General features: G+C 41.1%; 1 protein-coding gene across 1 annotated transcript; it reads right to left on the reverse strand.

Annotated features, from left to right (window-relative positions):
- Nucleotides 1-1,000: 1,000 nt before the first annotated feature.
- ankrd1b (ankyrin repeat domain 1b (cardiac muscle)) lies at nucleotides 1,001-13,460 on the reverse strand. Its single transcript, XM_068053326.1, has 9 exons — nucleotides 13,352-13,460; nucleotides 12,331-12,537; nucleotides 11,972-12,103; nucleotides 11,774-11,881; nucleotides 11,573-11,671; nucleotides 10,690-10,788; nucleotides 10,495-10,593; nucleotides 7,964-8,062; nucleotides 1,001-2,327 (listed from the first exon to the last, which is right to left on the reverse strand). The coding sequence occupies exons 1-9, from the start codon at nucleotides 13,376-13,378 to the stop codon at nucleotides 2,229-2,231; spliced, it is 969 nt and encodes a 322-aa protein (XP_067909427.1). The 5' UTR covers nucleotides 13,379-13,460; the 3' UTR covers nucleotides 1,001-2,228.
- Between the last annotated feature and the right edge of the window lie 561 nt (nucleotides 13,461-14,021).

Genomic DNA, 14,021 nt, shown 5'->3' on the forward strand with positions numbered 1-14,021 from the left:
AAAAATGTTGCCAGTGCTCCTGTATTTTATTTTTTTAAATTTTATTAAGAGATACAGCTCTGAAATAGGCCCTTCGGCCCACCGAGTCTGTGCCGACCAACAACCACCCATTTATACGAATCCTACATTAATCCCAACAGCCCCGACAAACAAATTTCTCTGCAGCACCTGTGGAAGAGCCTGTCACTCTAGAATTGGCCTTTATAGCCACTCCAGGCGCTGCTTCACAAACCACTGACCACCTCCAGGCGCGTATCCATTGTCTCTCGAGATAAGGAGGCCCAAAAGAAAGAACATTAATCCCATATTCTCTACCACATCCCCACCATTCTCCAACCACTTACCTACACTAGGGGCAATTTACAATGACCAATTTATCTATCAACCTGCAAGTCTTTTGGAGGTGGGAGGAAACCGGAGCATCCAGCAGAAACCCATGCAGACACAGGGAGAACTTGCAAACTCCACACAGGCAGTACCCAGAACTGAACCCGGGTTGCTGGAGCTGTGAGGCTGCGGTGCTAACCACTGCACCACTGTGCCACCCAACAAAAGGTGGCATCAACAAAACAAATGTGACCATCAGGAGAAAGGAATAAAGTCAGAAAATAGGATAGAAGTATAAATAAGTGGTTGTGGGAATAGGTATGCTTGTAATAGACATCTCTGGGGTTCCTATAGAAACACCTTTTATGTGAAGGAGATAAGTTGTGGTTTAGATACATCATTAAAGTTGATCTTCAGTGCAGGCCAACTTTTCAGCTTGATCATCAATTTCTATTTCACAGTTATAATGATTAATTATCCAATTATTTGGATCTTTGCTCTCACATACTAAATTGACAACTTTAGCCTTACAGCAGAGGATTACTGGCACCTTTGAATTACTTAATCATACTTGCCTACTAGATAACATTGATATCCTTTATCTCCACAAATTCGTGATGTGAATACAGATATAGTTACTAGCATGCTTGAAATGATTTAAAAAGTCTCAATCCCATATTCATACTTTATTTTTGTTCTGTGTACAATGTTTTCAATGTTTTCTGAGTAAAAATCCAGGAAAGGACAGTACAAAAGCTTTTGTTTTAAAATAGAACTCATCTTTTCGCAGAAGAAATGAGAGTTACATTGTGAGACTCAGTACTTTTGATGAAGCTCACACACATGTAATCTTGGGCAGCCTGCCCACAATTATCTAAAAGCACAGGCTGGGCACAAGAGCCTGTCAGTGGCGCAAGGGCCTTGCCAGCATTTGCTGAGATTCGGTTGCATTCTGTTCTGCTGTGTGCTTGGAAGTATAATTACAAATTCCCAATTCTTCCTGCCCTCTCAGCAACCACCAGCATTCAAGTTGGGAGATCTCTGTACTTGGTAAACTTGCGTTCAGCTGCACTCCATCATTGTGCCACCCAATATTAAAGACAACACATTCATATTTTATCCAAACTATTGGAATCATATCCCACTGGTAGAAGTAGCCTTACTCCTCTTCAGTTGCAGATAAATAACACTAAATGCTTAAAATGTGTACAAAATTTACAAACTTAAAACATAAATATACAAATTTTACATCATAAATACAGTCAATTACATCCCAATTATTCAGTTCATAAGCTTCATATATCCTCACTTACTGACTTTCCACCTACAGTACTTACCCATACCTTCATTTCATCCAAATCCCAGTTTCAAATCCAACTATCTTTAAATAAGAAATTACTTTTAATAGTTGAATTACCATCTCAATCGACATAATGGAGGGATGGTTATGGAACTTAACTTTTATCATTGCTGATCAGTTGTAGATTAGTGAAACCCTTTAAGCAGGTGTTTTAAAAACTTTTTCCCTCCCAGTATGTCTAAAACTTTGACCATGCACCATTAAGCCACTCCAACTTCCAGCTCTCCAGTATCCCCCAGCCTTGTTCCTTCAACTTTCAAGACTCCCAAAGTAAACATTGTTAGTGACACCCAAAAAGGTCAACAGATTCCCATCTTCTTTGAAAACAATCTTGACTTTCCAGATCTCTTAGTCCATTTTCATTGTCATGAACTGAAGCAAATGCAATAAGTTACCACATCGCTTTTGATTATAGAACTCAAACCTAATGACATATGTACTGTGTGTCGAAGTTCTCACAAATTGCCACATCAGGAGAATGCACCTGGCATCCTTAGGGGAAGGGGGCAGCGTGATATTTTTCTTTGCACTGCAGCATACGTCAATTTGGTGACTTCTGCGAGTTTTCCATAAATTGGTTAAGGATTTCCTTTGTGCCAGTTTGCCACTGCAGAACAAGGTCTATCGGTGTCTGTGCATTCTGTAATAAGACAGCACCAATTACATAATGCAACTATTACAATTCACTATTCACAATAATTAAAATGTTATTGATGTTAATGTCACACTGTAACCTTGTTTATCTTGTGTGTACAGAACAGGAAAGGCTGGAGTACCCCATCATATTTGCTAGATACTCCTGTTCTAATTTCAGATCTGATCAACAGGCTTTCAATCCATCTCCTAATCTCTTCCTGGGGTGCTTCCCACTGCCTTAGCTATTCACATGTTCTTTGTCTTTTCAAGGTCTTTAATTTCTCTCATACTTCTGTATTGTCTGATGTAAAGATCATGCTCGTCATCTAATAATCTCTGCTGTTTCTTATAAGCAGGTGACAGGTCAGTCCACTGACATTTCCATTTCCCTCCTCCTCCCCCTTAGTTCTGAATCTATTAAATGCTTGTTCATCCTTCATTTCTTCAATTCTAATGAAGGGCTTTATCCTGAAACATTTAGTATTCTGTTTGCTCCATTGCTGCTAACTGACCTGTGGTATTTCCAGCTTTAGTCTTTAAAGATTTGCAATATTTTTCTCCTCTTTAGTTTTTCTAAATTTGTGTCGAGATAAATGTATGTTGTTGATCTTCCAAACTGATCATCTTTTGAGTCCAGACAATTTCTGTACTGCACTTAAATGTCCCAAAGCTCTCCATAAGGACCACTGTTGAGTTTAAAGTGAGCAACTATGTTGAGATCAATGCTGTGAAGGTGTAGACTTTACACAGACTGCCTGTCTAAATGTGGTGCTGTGTGCTTGAGTACAGCATATGCTGAATGTAACACTGGCTGACACAGCAATCAGTTGGTGTTATATTCAACACGCACTTTATTCAATAGTACAAGAACACATTTAAACAGGTTCTGAAAACTTGTCACTCTGATTACTCTGCAATCTAAACCGCTTAAAGTTGTTTATTGCACATCTTACAATTCATTTTGCTGTGTTGCTTACTGGAAATTGTTGGATAATTCAAATTTTCTAATATGGAAAGTTACTTCAGATTATCAGCAGTAATTATACTCACTGATTTTGAAGATTCTTACTGCAAATTCGATATACTGTACAGCTGCTTATAATGGACAGACCGTCTGTCCACAAGCAACATAATTTATAAGCAGCTTACGCTGCCTATCAATGAAGGTTGTGTTACATTTGGAGATCAATAACAAAAAAGTATTAAGTGCTTGGATGTATTTTGTAATTCTATCTTAGGAAATCCCACTTGCCAATATTACTTTCCACGGTTTAAACAAGGAAGCTGTGAAGATTTAAAAGTATTTATAGCCTACATATTGTTCCAACGAATCTGGTACTGCATGTGGTCCTTCTAACAGTGTGATTGAGTAGAAAATCATTTGTTGTGCATTCCGATGTATGTTTATTCCACAGGTGTATAAAAAAACTATGCTCATGTATAATCATACATTATTAATCAAAAATAAACCTTCTGATGTTAGGGTTCCACCTGATGAAACCAGATAATTACCACTCAAAGGATGAATTCCGAAATTAAAGGTAAATCAACAAAACCCAAATATAAGAATCGCCCTGATGCCATTCTGATCTATATCTGAAGTTGAGTGCTGAACAAGTTCTGGTAGGGAATGAGGTACCAAGGCGAAGCTGCTGGGCTACATCAGCTCCTTCTAGCATTGCAGTCTGTTAAAGGTATTTTCTTCCTTCCAAAACTGCTTTGCTGATCAAGCTTGAAATGTTATGAAAGAGCAGCGATTTGAGGGAGAGGAACGGTGATTTTTCTCGGGGCTTCCGGCGCTCCACCACGGTAACGTTCACAGAAACTCCACTTAAACATGTAAATTGATTTTCCACCTATCTTACAGCAGTGAAGCCGAAAAAGCCCGGAGGAAATTCTTTCCCCGCGCCAACATGTTTTCTGACAGCCGATTTGTCGTAACTGTTTGATACACATTCAAGAGAAAACAAAACCCGAAAATCGAAAGGTCTGTTTTCAACGAGTCTAAATATTGTCCTGTGGATCGTTATGTATCAGCTTCTCAAGTGTGCTTTAAGCTAACGCCAGGCCATGCCGTTTAGTCATCCACTGAGTATCCTGATATAGGTTAGAACGGCGTTTGGCCCATCGAATCCATGCCGGCTCTCTGCCGAGCAGTTCAGTTAGTCCCACTCCCATAGTCCAGCAAGTTTATTTCCTTCACAGGCCCATCCAATTTGCTTTTGAAATCATTGATTGTCTCTGCTTCCATCACCCTCTTGGGCAGCGAGTCCCAGGTCACTGCAGAAAAAAAGTTCTTCCTCCCATTCTGGCTGCATCTCTTGCCAAAACCTTCAATCCGTGTCCCCTAGTCCTTGAACCATCGGTTTATGGGAACAGTTTTTCCTTGTGGAACTTATCTATGCCTGTCATAATCTTGTATACATCTATCAAATCTCCTTTCAATCTCCTTTGCTCCAGGGAGAACAACCCCAATTTTTCCAACCTAACAATGTAACTAAAATCCCCCATCTCTGGAACCATTCTGGTAAATCACCTCTGCACACTCTCAAGAACCCTCACATCCTTCCTAAAATGTGGTGATCAGAACTGGACACAATACTCTAGTTGGAGCCTAACCACACCTTTAGAAATGTTCAACATACCTTCCCTGCTTTTGTACTCTATGTCTCTATTTATGAAGCCCAAAAACCCATATGCTTTGCTAACCACTCTCTCAATATGTCCTGCCACCTTTAAAGATCAATGCACATGCACCCCCAGGTCCCTCTGTTCCCGAACACTCTTTCGAACAGTGCCATTAAGTCTATATTGTCTCACCCTATTCCTTCTGCCACAATGTATCACTTGTCTGTATTAAATTCCATCTGCCACTTGTCCGCCCATTCTGCAAGCCTATCTCTGTTCTGTTGCAGGTGGTTTGTATCATCATGACTGTTCGCCACTCCTCCTAGTTTGGTATCATTGGAAAATTTTGAAATTCTGCTCTGTATTCCAAGATCCACATCATTCCAGGTGATTGGAGGGTGGCAAATGTTGTGCCCCTGTTCAAGAAAGGGAATAGGAACAACCCTGGGAATTACAGGCCAGTTAGTCTTACTTCGGTGGTAGGCAAGTTGATGGAAAAGGTGCTGAGGGATAGGATTTCTGAGCATCTGGAAAGACACTGCTTGATTCGGGACAGTCAGCACGGTTTTGTGAGGGGTAGGTCTTGCCTCACAAGCCTGATTGAATTCTTTGAGCAGGTGACCAAGCAAGTGGATGAGGGTAAACCAGTGGATGTGGTGTACATGGATTTTAGTAAGGCATTTGATAAGGTCCCCCATGGTAGACTTATGGAGAAAGTCAGGAGGCATGGGATAGTGGGGAATGTGGCCAGTTGGATTAAGAATTGGCTAACTGATAGAAGGCAGAGAGTGGTCTTAGATGGTAAATACTCAGCCTGGAGCCCAGTTACCAGTGGCGTGCCGCAGGGATCAGTTCTGGGTCCTCTCCTGTTTGTGATTTTTATTAACGACTTGGATGAGGAAGTCGAAGGGTGGGTCAGTAAATTTGCAGATGATACAAAGGTTGGTGGAGTTGTGGATACCGAGGAGGGCTATTGTCGTCTGCAAAGGGACTTGGATAGGTTGCAGTGCTGGGCTGAAAAGTGGCAGATGGAGTTTAACCCTGAAAAGTGTGAGGTCGTCCATTTTGGAAGGACAAACATGAATGCAAAATACTGGGTTAACGGTAGGGTTCTTGGGCATGTGGAGGAGCAGAGAGACCTTGGGGTCTATGTGCATAGATCATTGAAAGTTGCAACTCAAGTGGATAGGGCTGTGAAGAAGGCATATGGGGTGTTAGCGTTCATTAGCAGAGGGATTGAATTTAAGAGCCGTGAGGTGATGATGCAGCTGTACAGGACCTTGGTAAGGCCTCATTTGGAGTACTGTGTGCAGTTCTGGTCGCCTCATTTTAGGAAGGATGTGGAAGCCTTGGAGAGGGTGCAGAGGAGATTTACCAGGATGTTGCCTGGAATGGAGAATAAGTCTTACGAGGAAAGGCTGAACATTCTAGGCCTCTTCTCATTAGAAAGGAGAAGGATGAGGGGTGACATGATAGAGGTTTATAAGATGATCAGGGGAATAGATAGGGTAGACAGTCAGAAACTTTTTCCCCGGGTGGAGCAAAGCGTTACAAGGGGTCATAAATTTAAGGTGAAGGGTGGGAGATATAAGGGGGATGTCAGGGGAAGGTTCTTTACCCAGAGAGTGGTCGAGGCATGGAATGCCTTGCCCGGGGAAGTTGTTGAGTCAGAAACTTTAGGGACTTTCAAAAGGCTTTTGGATAGGTATATGGATAAAGGAGAATGATGGGGTATAGATTAAATTGTCCTTGACAGAGGACAAAGGATCGGCACAACATTGTGGGCCGAAGGGCCTGTTCTGTGCTGTATGTTCTATGTTCTATGTTCTATGTTCTATAGCAACAACAAAAGAACAGTGGTCCTAGCACTGACCCTTATTTACCATCCTCCAGTCTGAAAACCATTTACCACGACTCACTGTTCTCTGTCCTTAAGCCAATTTTGTTAATCCATTTGGACACTGATCCTCCTAATCCATGAACTTCAATTTTGTTAACCAGCCTTTTATGTGGTACTTTATCAAGCTCTTCCTTATAATCTATATAGACAACATCCACTACATTCCCTTCATCAACCTTCTCTGTTACTTCATCAAAAAGTTCAACTAGATTAATCAAGCATGATCTACATTTTACAAATTAGTGCTGGCTCTCCTTAATTAACTCAAACCTCTCCAAATGCCTGTTGATTTTTTTTTTGTGATTATTGTTTCTAAAACCTTACCCACCATTGATGTTAAACTAACTGGCCTGTAGTTGTTAGGACTGTCCTTACACCCTTGAATAGGGGTGTCACATTTACCACGCTCCAATCCTCTGACACCTCCCCCATATCTAGGCAAGATTGGAAGATTATGGCAAGCCCTTCTGTTACCTCCACCCCCACTTCCTTTAGCAACCTGGGATGCAAGGAATCTGGACCAGGTGATTTAGCTACCCTAAGCAACTTCTCCCAGTACATCCTCCCTCTCAATTTTTACCCTATCCATTGCCTCTACTCTCTCTGTTTCTACCGATATTTTGCCAGATTCCTTTTCCATTGATACAAAGTACTCATTAAGTATTCTAGTCTTGCCTTGTTCCTCTAAGCATATATTACCTATGCTCTTTGTCCATAATATGCTCCATTCCACCTCCTACTACTCGCTTACTATTTACATGCCAGAGATTTTTGGGTTCCCTTTTATGTTAACTGCCATTCTATTCTTATATTCGCTCTTTGCCAGTCTTATTTTGCTCTTCACCTCTCCTCTCAACTTAATGTATTTAGCCTGGTTCTCACTTGAAGTATTCACCTGACATACATCATATACCTTTTTTTTGTTTCATTATAATCTCTGTCTCCCTCATCATCCAAGGAGCCATGTTTTTGGTTCCCCTAACTTTCGCCCTTCAAAATGCATCATAAATTGTGATTTTTTAAAACAATCTTCAAAGAATCTATCTTTAGCAATTTTGCTTTAAGCTCTGTAAAGGTTGCAAGGGAAAATGATTGTCAACTATTGCACTTACGTAGTTTTTTAAAGTCGGGTTGGCTCCGTAAATCATCAGAAGCTTCATCAATCGGTAGCGGCTCAGTCTGACTGCATCATGCATAGGAGTGTCTCCTTCCTTCAGAAAGTAATATTTAGGAAATAAAGGTTCCTATTCAACAAAACTATTTTCTTTTTACCAGCTTTCACCATATGCAGAAACCCATCTCTATGTTTAAAATTCTCCAAATCAGGTAAAGCTTCTGTTTACACAAAACAAGTGCGCTCCTTCTGTATGTACAGACACACCTCACTCCCCTAAGTCAATGCTGCTTAGGCACAGGTTGGCAAAGCCAAGACTTAGTGAGCCAGTCAGTGATATAAATATCCTTCTCTATTACTATGCAACAGATTACAGATATAGATTACAGATTACAGATATAGTATCCAAATTGAAATGGATGCAATGCTGAAACAACTGTAAGCTCCCATAATGAAATATTAAAATGTGGACTGATTTTCCTCTCTCCACCTCCAAGCCCAGCTTGGGCACAAGACCTTCTATGACTGCCCTTCACTTGACCTGAAATGAACTAGCCAGTCTTTATAGGTTCCAATCATCCCCAGATGCCCAAAATTCCCCTGGTGTAGAACCACCCCAAAGTAGGATTTTGTGGCTTGAACTGGGGTTGGTGGTGGGGGGGGGGTGGAAAGTGAACCATTGCAGAAAGTCCAAAAGGCCTGCAGCAGCAGTGCCCATCAACTTTGACACCTTATGCCCAAAAACAGAAAACAAGGGCTCCCAACCAATAGTTATCCTGCTGGACAAATGAAAAGTGATCTACTTTTTCAGTGTCTTTACAGTGCATCACTTTCTCATATCCTTTGATCTGAGGGAGCTGGGTGGCTGGGTGTATGATAGGCTCATTTTGTAGGGCTGCTGTTACATTTGAGCCTCTACCAGTACCTTGATCTGATGGGGTGGCATTTTATAAAGGAGTTAGAAGAATGCAGTGAGCTTCCAATGCCCAGTGTTTGCAACTACAGTTGGGGGGTATTGTTAATACTGGGCATGATACCTAAACACATATAATGGAAATATTTTCAGATCATTGGAGACAAAGGGCAGAATCTTACCGCCTTTGAAAATATTCTTCCATCAAGGACAAATGCGGATCCATCCCCTAAGGTCTGTGAGTACCCCCCACCTGCAAGATTTTCCCAGAGTCCCGTCCAATTAAGGATGACAGGAGGATTCCTGAGGCTGTAGACCCAATAAGAGGGCCTGTGGCTTTGAAGGCCAGCATCCCTACTGGGAGAAGTGGATACTGCTCAGGCAGAAAGGGGAGCCCTTGGTGGCATGCAACAAAATCTTAAATGATGAAGGTTGAAGCCAGTAGCCCCTCAGAGTGGAGGGGAAATCCCTTCGGTGGAGTTGTTTGGACCATGGGTGCGGATTTTCCTGCCCGTGGCCCTATCATTGAGGCATGGAGTCTTTGGCTCTGATGGCCACCCAGCCTACTGCCAGGAGGTTGTCTCTACTGAGCTGCTGAACTCGGTACTCACTGGGAGGCCACGCCGACACCAGGAAGGTCCACAAAATTGCTAGTTACTGATTACCCACTGCTGCTATGTGGATAGCTGCTTGCATTGTACAGCTGCCTCCAGCAAGATGGTCCAAAGGTGGGAACAAGTAAGGTCATCAACCCGACGTCAACCTTTCATATTTCCCTCCTGGTCCCACCTCCAAACCTGCCTCTACATGTCTCACAAGATTCCACCCATAGTCTGCTCTTAGAAATCACCTTTTCAGCATTAGTGCTGGTATTTAGGACTTCTGCATCAATTAAACTTCCTTCTACTCTGCCCCAACATTTGGCTTTAATCTGAACCTCAAACAAGTATCTTCTATTACCAGAATGACATTTCCATTTTCCATACTAGGTTTCCTTATGATTGTCAAAAAAAATCATTCTTGGGATGTGGGCATTGCTGGCATAGCCAGCATTTATTGCCCATCCATAGTTGTCTTGAGAAGGTGGTGGTGGGCCTTCTTGAATCACGATACAACTGATGGCCTGCTAGGCTACTTCAGAAGGCAGTTAAGTCAACCCTTGGTATGGGACTGGAATCTCATTTCGGCTAGACCAGGTAGGGATGGAAGGTTTCCTTCACATAAGGATAATAAGTGGACCAGTTGGGCTTTTAGGATAATCTGACAGCTTCATGGTCACTTTTAATGTTGAATTTTAGGTAGCTTTATGTTGTGGTTCCATGCTCCTTAAGAACTGGGTTCAACTTTTCCAAACTCATTTTGGATTGTATAACTATATCTAAAATATTTGAGCTGGATTTGAACCTAGGTCCCAGTTGTCTAATATGTTAACCCATGGCACCACTCAGTCATCCTGTTGTAGTTTACATAACATTAAAGAATTAAAATAATGTGTTACAAACGTCTCTTTTACAACTGTCTTTTAGAGAAGAAACAAGTACTATATAATCGTTTTATAATAGATAGATAGAAAGAATATAAGAAAGAAATTCCTTTGTACATGAGTTAATACATACCATATCTTTGGCATTCAGATCTGCTCCACATGCGATCAGGTGTTCAGCACATTCATAATGTCCAGTTCTGATAGCGACGTGTAAAGGAGTACTACATAACTGTATTAAACAAAAACAGAAAGCAGTTATTGGTAAATTGACTTTATTGCAAGATAAATTTTGGTGCAATATTTGATTATTTGGATAACTGCTCACCTTGTCTTTGGCATTTACATTTGCATCTTTGTTTAACAAGGTTTTCAGCACTTCCAGGCTACCTCCACGACAGGACCAGTGGACAGCCGTTGCATTGAGCTGTACCAGAAGGAAGTTTATTTCATTGTTATTATTGAGTAGTGAATAATTCACAATTAATGTGAATTGAAGTGCCATGAAAAATGTTTGCAATCTGATGGCATAAATCATGCCAAAATGCAGCATTACACTATGTGTGTACTCAACTCTTTTTGCCTCATGGTCATCCTCAAACCAGATCATAATTATAAGAACACAGCACCAAGAGGAGTCCATTTAGCCCCTTGAGCCTGTTCCACCATTCAATGAAATTGGTGCTGATCTGTGTCCGAACTCCATATACCCACCTTTGTCCCTTAATATATTTGGATAACAAAACTCTATCATTTTCAAATTTAAAAGTAAAAATTGATCTAGCATCAATTGCCAGTTGCGGAAGAGAGTTCCAAACTTCTACCACCCTTCCTGCGTTGAAATGTTTCCTAATTTCATTTCTGAAAGGTCTGCCTCCAATTTTTAGGCTATGTCCCCGAGTCCTAGACTCTCCAATCCGGAAATAGTTTCTATCTACCCTATTGGTTCCCCTTAATATCTTGAAAACTTTGATCAAATCACCCCTTAGTCTTCCAAATTGCAGGGAATACAACTCCAGTTTATGTTATCTCTCCTTGTAACTTAAACCTTGGAGTCCAGGTATTGGCAAACACGTTTTCATGTAATCATTGTAAATAATTATTAAAATTAATAGTCCCTCAACCCAAAATGTACATGACTTTTGCATTACTCGTTTCACCCGTCAGTGTGTCTAAATGATATAGATAGATAATGATGACCGGCTCAGTACCATATCTCGAAACTCAATGGAGGCTCCAGCTTCTAGTAGTTTCAATACGATCTCTTCATTTCCCTCTGAGCAGGCGCGGTGCATGGCAGTCCTGTTAAACTGTTTATATATATGTATATATATGAGAGATTGTTTCGTTTCCTTTAATCAGCCAGAATTACAAAAATCATTGACAGATTGGATTGGCATTTTTTTTTTTACCTGATCACATACATCTGGATGCCCCCCTTCTGCCAGGTATTTCTCAATCAGGGGAAGATTATTGTCCACTGCCGCCTTCCAGAAGGTTTCCAAATCTACTGGTCCAGTCTGGGACAGAGGACAGGAAGGGGTTAATTTTTAAAAGACGAGCTAATTTTCTTTATTTTCTTACTTTTGTGTCTATTGCCTTTAACTTACGATAGCTTCCGGTTCCTGCTCTGTTGGAGGTTCCACAACAATGGCTTTAGATTGCTTCTTCTTCTTCAATCTAACGATGAATTGAAGATCATCTATCGTTTCAAGTTTCAGCCTCTGCTCCACTGGCTTTATCTAAATACAACAGCGACAACCGTTGGTGAAAGCTGAGCACATCCTACCACTGGGACATATCATCGAAAAAAACACGAGTCGGAAGGTAAACTAATTGTAATTTGGATGGTATTAGGTTGCAAATAGAATCGGATTAGACGCACTGCTCGATATGAACTGCAATAAGAAACAATGGTGGCCATTTAAACACGAAACTTGTTAAATTAACTTTTGCCCACGGGACCTACATTTTTGCTGTGTGGCACTGGCTGTAGTTTCTCTTTCTGGAGTCTGTGACTGGGTATGAACAGGAATGGCTCTGTCTGAGTTTTCAGGCCATCCTGTTTCTCAATTGCCACCGCTGAACAGTATTCTCCATTTCCAAACTCCTCTTGCACCCTCCGCGGATCGGCCTCCCATTCCCCGGATTTAACCTCACTGTTCTTGCCAGTCACCTGGTGGAAAAGACACGGTATTAGTTTGGATGAAGGAGACCTCTTCAGCCCCATTGCGCTCAACCTTGCAGAAGCCAGTTCACTGCAGCAGCTATAGTCCAGTGCCCCGGCCTCATCCAGTAAAAACGAATTGAATTATCATCAACTCCAGTTTTCCAAACTCGAATTTAGGAGGAACGACTCTTATTGTGGACGAAATTACAAGCAATAACCCAGCCCAGTTAAACTGTTCAATAAGCCCATCTAAAATATATTTTAAACAGTAAAGTTAACCTCTGAATTCATAGCTACTGTCACTTAACGAAATGAATTGTCGATAAAACGTAAGGTTTCTGGCTAATACTATATCATCGGAACTATGGCCGTTTAAACGCCAAGTTATCCTGCTTCATTATGTATCCAACCACACCTATAAAAAACGATTATATACACATGCTATTGTGTATTATTCTCATTCAGTAATTTATCATTGCCATTCCGCGTAACCACAATGTATTAAATTGTTAACATATTTCCCGGGGTCTGTTATAAAACACTATGTGACTGTTATAGAGATTGCTGAAATAAACTAATGCAAGCTCATATATAACATTCATACATTAAATATTGTTCATTTTACTAGTATCAATGAATCCTATTATAAGACAACTTACAATTGATGAATGCTCATAGAGAAACAATATTTTTTAAGTTCCGGTGTGGATTATTTATCACTAGCAGGGGCATACATATAAACTGTAATTCGTGCTCAAAATAAACAGCCGCTGCATATGGTATCTCTAATAATATGGACTGATTGCATCAAAGTTCCTACCAGATCTTCAACTCGTAGCATCACCATGTTGCCAGTAGTTCTTGGGACGTAAGACTCCTTGAATACAGCTGAGTTCCCTTAATGGCCAACTGCAAACTTCTGATGAGACTCCCAGCCTCAAACTCCCTTATATATAAAATTGGTGCCTTTGAATGAGGTCATGTTCCAAGCTGGGAGCTTTAGCCAGGGGTCGGTCAGGGCCACCCCTTCCTTGTCATTCCGGGCATAGTGGGAGGCGTGATCTCATGTCACAAGACCTTTTTAACCAGGGATGAAAGACGCCTTTAACACAGACAAAACTACATATATTAAGCATCTGAAATGTAATCCGTATGCTATTAGAACTGACTGAAGAAGCAAACTATGCTAATCACGTTGCTACCTCATGTTTTGCGTGACAGCTGTCTTGCTGGATTCCAGAGATTTCTTTTTACCAGCAGAGCAAATCGTCTGAGAAACAAGAGCGTGTAAAATGCATGAATGTTGTAATTCACCTTGACCCCCAGAGTCAGGGCACAAACACAACATGGACTTCCATGAGTTCCAGTTACATCCTATGTTAGATTTACTGTGCCTCTCACTTTGCAAAAGCGATTTGTCACCGAGGCAAAAATATATATATTTCAAACCAGATGACCAACTTCTTGGTGAGAGCGAAGTTTCTACGTGA

This window comes from Heterodontus francisci, chromosome 20, assembly GCF_036365525.1.
Source record: "Heterodontus francisci isolate sHetFra1 chromosome 20, sHetFra1.hap1, whole genome shotgun sequence".
Lineage (NCBI taxonomy): Eukaryota > Metazoa > Chordata > Chondrichthyes > Heterodontiformes > Heterodontidae > Heterodontus > Heterodontus francisci.